This window comes from Motacilla alba, chromosome 25, assembly GCF_015832195.1.
Source record: "Motacilla alba alba isolate MOTALB_02 chromosome 25, Motacilla_alba_V1.0_pri, whole genome shotgun sequence".
Taxonomy (NCBI): Eukaryota; Metazoa; Chordata; class Aves; order Passeriformes; family Motacillidae; genus Motacilla; species Motacilla alba.
The window spans coordinates 1,017,477-1,024,503 of record NC_052040.1 but is presented as its reverse complement, the minus strand read 5'-3'; the positions used below and the strand labels follow the sequence as shown (position 1 = coordinate 1,024,503).

Genomic DNA, 7,027 nt, shown 5'->3' with positions numbered 1-7,027 from the left:
CAGCAGCAGGGGCAGAGCCCCCCAGGAGCCTGCTGAGCCCCAAGCCCAGCTCCAGCTGTGGTGGTGCTTGGAGCTGAGGGGGAGGATGCTGTTGGCAGCTGAGGAGGAGCAGATTCCCGAGGCGCGGGGAGGAATTCTCAGGGCAAGTGGTGGCACTTCATCCACAGCTGAGGGATTTGCAGCCTCCTCGTGCCGGCCCAGAGGTCCCACTGGCCCCATGAATCTTGTTAGGATCTCCCATGGAAGAGACCCAGCGCTCCCACCCAGGGACAGATGTTGAGGGCTAAAGGGGTCAGCACCCAGGGACCCTGGGGACACAGACCTGGGGGCAGCTCCGGGTACCCTGGGCAGGGCACTGGAGGGGACAGTGCCCGCCAAGGGCCCTGAGCAGTGGCTGCACCTCCATAAATAACCCCCCCCATGCCAGGGCAGTGCTGGGCACAGGGCCACGGGCCTTTGTATTGTCATCATCCCTGGCGTGAGCGGGGGGACAGGTGGCAAGTGTTGACCCCGCTGCCATCCCAAACCTCCGCCAAGCCTCAGGATGGCTCTGGGCTCCCCCTCTCAATCCCGTGGAGATGGGCAGACAGGTTTATTGTGGCAGTGAGGAACTAGCAGAGGGTGCAGGACAGGGTGCAGAGGGTCCCCCTGCCTGAGACACGGCACAGGCAGCATCTGGCCAAGTCAGTGCTGGGCGTCCCTGGCGCTGTAAGAATATGTTTGATATTTAGTTGGTTTTCCAATAAAACAACCTAATATCAAACATATCAGACAGAGACAGAGGCAGACGGAGGTGGGAGGACCCGGAGCTCAGCTGTCTGTAAGAGAAAAAGAGGAATATGCTGAGAGCTGGGGCGGGAGTGGTATCCAGGTATGACCCCCGAGGCACTGCAGAGGCAGCACCCAGCCTCACCTCAGTGCCTGGAGCCTGCTGGGCAGCTGTGCTGGTACTGGGCTGCTCGGGATGCAGTGCTGGAGCAGGAGGCGTCCTGTGGCTGGGATGGAGCCGGAGCAGGGCAGTGCAGGCTTGGTCTCCTGGCACGGAGCAGCATGCCACGGCAGGCAGCGCTGGGGCCAAAGGGACCCCACATCCATCACCGTCTTACCTGGGCTGGCTCGGGGGACTGCCGTGCTCTGGCTTGGGGGTCGCCCGGCCGCCGTTTATAACCGCGCTCGGCTGCACCGAGCGGAGGGACGTGGCCAGCGACAGCCCTGGCCCTGCACACGTGGCCTCGTTCCCATTAATTACCACCCATTGACGTCCCCCTGCCCCCTCCAGGGACCCCCGCGCCCTTGCCGCCCAGCGCTGCCGGTCGATGCGGTCGATGGCCCCGCGCCGCCTGCTCCTGCCCCTGGTGACACTCCCTTGTCATTAGCAGGGCTGTCAATACTGGGGGCCAGCCCTGGCCTGTGGGCCCTGTGCCACCAAGGGGCTGCTCATGACCCTGCCCAAGGACGAGCCCCATTGACACGACGGGGGAGTTGTGCCTCACATCCCCTTGCTTTGGGGGAGCTGCTGGAGCTCACTGGGGTATCTCTTCCAAGGAGCAGCTGGAGGGGCTGCCTGCCACCCTGCTGCATCCGTGCTGAGGACGTGGCCCCACCTATGGTGGGTGACAGAGGCAGGACCCCAATCCACACTGAGGCAGCTGCTGGGACCAGGGTGGTGGTGCCCAGTGATGAAGGCATGTGGGATATCATGGAGTGCTGGAAGCACAGCCTTCCCACACCACAGCAGTGCTTTGCTGCCGTGGGACACATCAGCCTCGAGAATGGCACCGGAGGCTTTGTGGGGCTCAGGCTTTTGGGGACAGATGGGACAGGACACGGGGCAGCCAGAATCCTGAGCGCCATGGGAAAGACAGGGACACAGCCTGGCCTTGCGGGTCAGGGGCTTTTCAGCCCCCTGAGGTGGCCACACGATGAGGTGGCAGTGGGGACAGCGGGGACACACGTGGCAGCGGCGGTGCCAGAGCCGGGGGCGTGTGCGTGGCGCTGGGTGATGTGATGCAGCCCGACAGCCGAGCTAATGAAGGGCCGTGCGGGGGGGAGCTGGCCCAGCAGCCGCCAGCCCTGTCAATAAGCAGAGCCAGAGCAGGCACTGATGGGCCCTGCGGCTGGGAGACACCAAGGTCAGGCACAGGCAGAAGGGATGGGAGGTGGGGGACAGGGCCCTCCCAGCTGGGGAGCAGACAGGGATCCTGGGGTGCCTGGATGGGACGGGCAGCACTGCACCCAGCCCAGCCAGGTTCCTCTCCCGGCTGCTGCAGGGCTGTGCCACACAGGCAGGAGTGCTGTGGTGCAGCAGGACCCGTGCTGGGACAGGGACTGGGCGTGGAGCACCCAGCCTGGTGAGGCATGCCGGCCGTGCTGCCATCTCCTGGCACAGCCATGGGCAAGATGAAGGGCATCGGATCCAGGGCAGCCAGGGTTGCAGGCGACTTGTCTGGATCCCAGCCACAGGAATTGTGCTGGGCTCTGTCTTCCCCCCACTGCTGCCCTGGGCTGTCCCATGCCTCACATGCAGCAGACGCAGCCTGTCTTGCTCAACACGTTTTATTCTCAGTCAGGAGCCGGGCGATGCCAGGCCAGTGCCACACGCTGGGCTGAGCACTCAGAGCCGCTCCACGTAGAAGGCTTTCCCCTGCTGGCACAGCTCCTGCTGGTGCTGTAGGCGCTCGTCCAGGACGAGCTGGCACAGGGCGTCTCGGCGGATCTGCCAGGTGCAGGGGCAGTGCTGAACCCGCCATCCCCCAGGCTCTCCTGGGAGACACTGTTCCCCAGGACAAGGGGGGCACCCACCCCCGGCAGCAGAGGGACAGGGGACCCCAGCTGTACCCAGGCAATGCCCACCCAGCCTCACCGCTGCCTGCTCCCTGCCGGCAAGGTGCAGCTCCAACTCCACGCGCTTCTTCAGCCCCGACTCCATGATCCACTGCAGCACCCCGAGGGACGATGCCCAGCACTTGGGGTGCTCCCTGGCCCCCTGCCCAGCGCTGTTGACACAGGGTGGGCAGGTCAGGGATGCAGAGACGTTCCCCCCAGCCTGCCCTGTGCTGGAGCTCCTCATTGCCCACAGCTCCCCAGCAGTACGGGGGATTCAGCCCCCAGGGCGCTCTACCTCCTCAGGAACCCTGCTCCAGCATTCCCATTCGCCTGGGCCTGCCAACAAAGAGCAACATTTGTGAGGCCCAGGGTTTAACCTGCACCAGGGCACACTGCAGCCCACTGTCTCCCCCTGCTCCCAGGACAGTTTCCATCTTCCCAGCCCCTGCCCCGCCTGACCTCCTCCTGCCGCAGCGAGGAGCTCTGGCTGTTCGCTGCTGCCATGGCCAGCGCCTCTGCAACGGCCCCCTGCAACGGCCAGGGTGTTCATGGAGCACCGGGGCACCAACAGCACCCTGGTTACAGTAACAGCCTCCAGTTACTGTAAGGGTGCCACCCTGCTTGCCATCACTGTATGCCAGCTACCGCAGCGGCATCTCGGTCACCACAGCAGCCTGGTTACTTCGTAGCAGCTTCAGGAGGGACGCAGCCCGGGATCGGGGGAGGGACAGGGCCCTGCAGTCAGAAGCCAGTGGCACACAACCTACTTGAGCTAAACTGTCGTTTTATTAAACAGTAATTAAAAAGTGCCGAGGTCTGCGCCCTCCACTCCGCGCTGCCCACGCCACAGTGACGGGTGAGCTGCCAGCGCCGTCCTCAGCCTGACAGGACGCACTCAAGGCGGGCGCCACGAGATTTCAGCCCGGGGAGCTCGGCAGACGCTGGCATGCGAGGCGCTGGTGAGAGTGGGAGCAAACACCCCCTTGGCAGGACAGAAGGGACGTTTAACGCCGCTCTGTCCGCTCGAGACGTCCCCGAATGGCCGGCTGCAGGAGAACGAGGAGAAACCTCAGCCCAAAGCGGCGGCTCAGCCAAGGTGCTAAGGACAGGCACCAAACTATTCCTACCCCGTCCAGGCGCACGGGCAGGCCGGGCACGAAGGGCTGACAGCAGGAACAACGACCTCACGGGGAAAAGTGTTCACCCTTCAGAAGAAAACAGACAAGTGGCTCCAGCGCCCAAGACCCTCACGGACAGGACGGACAAACATCAGCTGCCGCAGGGAAGGACGGGCGGAGGGGAGCGCTGGCTGGGATCCATGTCTTTATAAATAAGCTCAAGCTCATGAGTTTATTCACAGGGTCCAAGACAATGCAGGACTCAAAGGCTGGAGAGTCGTAAGCCTGCAGCAGAGAAGGCCGTGGGGCTGATCCCCATGGGCTCAGCAGCTCCAGAACAGGCTCCTGGTGAGGGCCAAACTCCAGCAGCTGGAATGGAGCTCCCGCCGAGTGATGACCTCCAAAGTAGGGTGAGGGGGAGATCTGAGAGTGCAGCCGGCTCCTCTCAGCGCTGCAGCCCCGACCCGCCCAGCACACCCAGTGCGCCAGGCCCCCGCGCGCTCACAGGGTGCTCTCCAGCGTGTTGTAGTTGTCCTTGAAACTCTTCAGCTCCAGGAAGTGTTTGGCACGTTTGCTCTTCTGGCTGGAAGGAAGGTAGGTGACCTGGATGGTGGTGGGGTTGGAGACTTCAGGGGACAGCGTGAGGTCTTTCACTGCTGACTGGTGCTGCCGCTGGCTGCTGCCGCCCCGGGCCTTGGTGCTGCGGGCAGAGAAGAGGCACCATCACTGCTGCTGCCCCAGAGCAGCTGCTCAGCCTGTCTGTCTGTCTGTCCAACATGAAGCAAATCTGCTTTCGTGATGACAGCGCTCACTGAGGTCCTGGCATGTAAAGCTACTGGTTGTGAGCAAGTCCCTGACTCGAAGGGGTCAGGACAAGCAGGAATGGTGACTGTGACCATGGAACAAACCCAAAAGTGCAGTGACGGATGGACTGCAAGGGGGGAGTGAACCCAGACGGACAGATGGACACAGACAGCCCATCTCCTGTCTCAGATGACGTCACCCTGATTTTCTAAGACCTTGCTAAGCCTTCTGATGTTTGCATTCTTGTAACAAACTCTCTCACACACAGTTCTGTAAACAACTTATGTTTTGCATTCTTTCATGGAGGAGGAGAGAACTGACGGACTCTTGGTCTGTCCAGTGTCATTGGAGAGGTGGCACTGTCACCCTCCAATCCACTGTCACTTTTGGAAAACTATAAATGTTGGAGTCAGAAAATAAAGGGCCCTCTTTTTTGTTCACCTGGTGAGCAGCAGTGTCCGTGTCGTATTACGACAAGATGACACCTGTGCCCTACACCCATCTCTGATCCCCCCTTCCCACGGGCTGCTGGGGCCCAGCAACCCACCAGCACTTACATGTTTGCCAGTTCATTCAGAGCTTCCTCATACTTCAGATATTCCGTTTTCCCAAAGACCTGGAGACGAACAGGGAAAGACCACGGGAGATGAGGCCGAAGTCAGGGCAGTGACTCGGTGCCAGCAGGGCACAGGAATGCCCCCCAAACATTCCAGTGCCCCCCAGCACTCACCCCGGTGCCATAGCGGGCGCTCTCGTAGCCATCCAGCAAGGTGTCGATCAAGGCTTTGCGGATGCCTTTCAAGGAGCTGCTGGAATTCCGCAGCTCCAGCAGGTAGGCACAGAAGTTCTTCCCTATTAAAGACTTTGGGTAGCGAGCCTCTGCTTGGAAAGGGATTTCTGCAAAAAAAAACCAGGTAAAAATGCTCATACTCATCCCCACGGTCAGGATAAACGTCCATCCATGGCCACATCCAGCACAAGGAACAAGCCAACCCTCAGGCCACCAGTGGGACAAGTGACTGCTACTCTGCTACCCCCCAGTGAGGGCTGCTGGCACCCTCATACAGGGTCCCTCTGCTCCCACTCTCGCCCTGGGCTCCCTTACCTGATGTCCTGATTGCATCCAGTGCCTTCATCCTGTACAGGTAGTTATAGCAGCCTGGAGAAAGGGAAAGCACAAACTGAGACCTCTGCAAACCTGGCAGGGAAGGGGGGAAAGGGAAAACAGGAGAAGGACACCAAGAGGAGCAGTCAGAGGCGTGGCTTGGCCCCGGGAACAGGGCAGGTACCTGGTGTCTCCAGCTGCAGGAGGCGGCCGTCGTCCTCTGCCAGCAGCCGTGGCTCGTACTTGATGTCCTGCACCCTGGACAGTCGAATGTCAATCTCTTCCTTTAAATCCTGTACAGCAGCAAAAAAAAAACAAAAAAACAATTTACAGACCGCTCCTTTTGTTTGTGGGATGGAAGGGATAAGAACAGCCCTAGATAAAGCTTCCCCACCGCCTATCAGCACCCCGAGGCAGCAGCTCCTGCACGTCCCTCCAGGCACGGAGGGGTGGAGGGAGTGGAGAATACCCACCTTGGGTGCGTGCTGTCCCACAGGGACGTGGGGGCCGCGGCGGGACTTCATGGCGAAGCGCATGATCTGGCGTTTCACGAAGATGAACAGCAGCACAAAGACCTGCGGAGCCACAGCGGGCAGGGGTCAGGCAGGCTCCGGGGGGGGAGGTCTCACAGCCAGCCTGTGCCCGCCAGCCCCTCCGAGCCCGGCGAGCACAGCGCTCCCCGTTCAGCCCGCTGGGAGCCCCAGGGACACTCGGGTCAGCCCCACGCCCTCCCGATCTCCACAGAGGCCGCCGCTCACGTCCTCTCCCCGCACCACCGACCCCGGGAGCCCACGGGCGCTCCCCCACACACAGTCCGGGCCAGGCCTCACGGGAGCCTCTCCGCCCCCTCGGGCCCGGGCCCACGGCAGCTCCGCGGCCGCGCCAGGCTCAGCCTCGCGGGGGCTCCGCGGACACTCCGGGCCGCACAGCCCCGCCAGCCCGCCCCGCGCAGTCCCGCCGGCCCCTCACCAGGCTGCCGTAAGCCATGACCAGCACCACGTTGACCCCCGAGAGCCAGTTGCTGCCAGCCCCCGCCATGCCCGGCCCGGCCCGGGGCCGCACAACATGGCGGCCGCGAAGCCGCCCTGCGCGCCCGCCACGTGACCGGAAAGCGGCGGTCCCCCTCCCCGATCACGTGACCCGTACGGGGCCGCCGCAGCCGCCCCGCGCGCGC

General features: G+C 62.6%; 1 protein-coding gene across 1 annotated transcript; it reads right to left on the bottom strand.

Annotated features, from left to right (window-relative positions):
• Window positions 1-4,157: 4,157 nt before the first annotated feature.
• On the bottom strand, window positions 4,158-6,983 carry C25H1orf43 (chromosome 25 C1orf43 homolog). The gene is made up of 7 exons (XM_038161767.1): window positions 6,823-6,983; window positions 6,327-6,428; window positions 6,038-6,146; window positions 5,854-5,907; window positions 5,479-5,645; window positions 5,306-5,364; window positions 4,158-4,644 (listed from the first exon to the last, which is right to left on the bottom strand). The coding sequence occupies exons 1-7, from the start codon at window positions 6,889-6,891 to the stop codon at window positions 4,446-4,448; spliced, it is 759 nt and encodes a 252-aa protein (XP_038017695.1). The 5' UTR covers window positions 6,892-6,983; the 3' UTR covers window positions 4,158-4,445.
• Window positions 6,984-7,027: the final 44 nt, after the last annotated feature.

What these genes read in the sequence shown, in the direction of transcription:
- C25H1orf43 (XM_038161767.1), bottom strand. Translation starts at nt 6,891, where the DNA reads ATGGCGGGGGCTGGCAGCAACTGGCTCTCGGGGGTCAACGTGGTGCTG. An exon ending in TCATGGCTTACGGCAGCCTG is followed by an intron (nt 6,429 to 6,822) that starts GTGAGGGGCCGG and finishes GTGGCTCCGCAG; the next exon opens with GTCTTTGTGCTGCTGTTCAT. An exon ending in GCGCCCGCTATGGCACCGGG is followed by an intron (nt 5,365 to 5,478) that starts GTGAGTGCTGGG and finishes GTTCGTCTCCAG; the next exon opens with GTCTTTGGGAAAACGGAATA.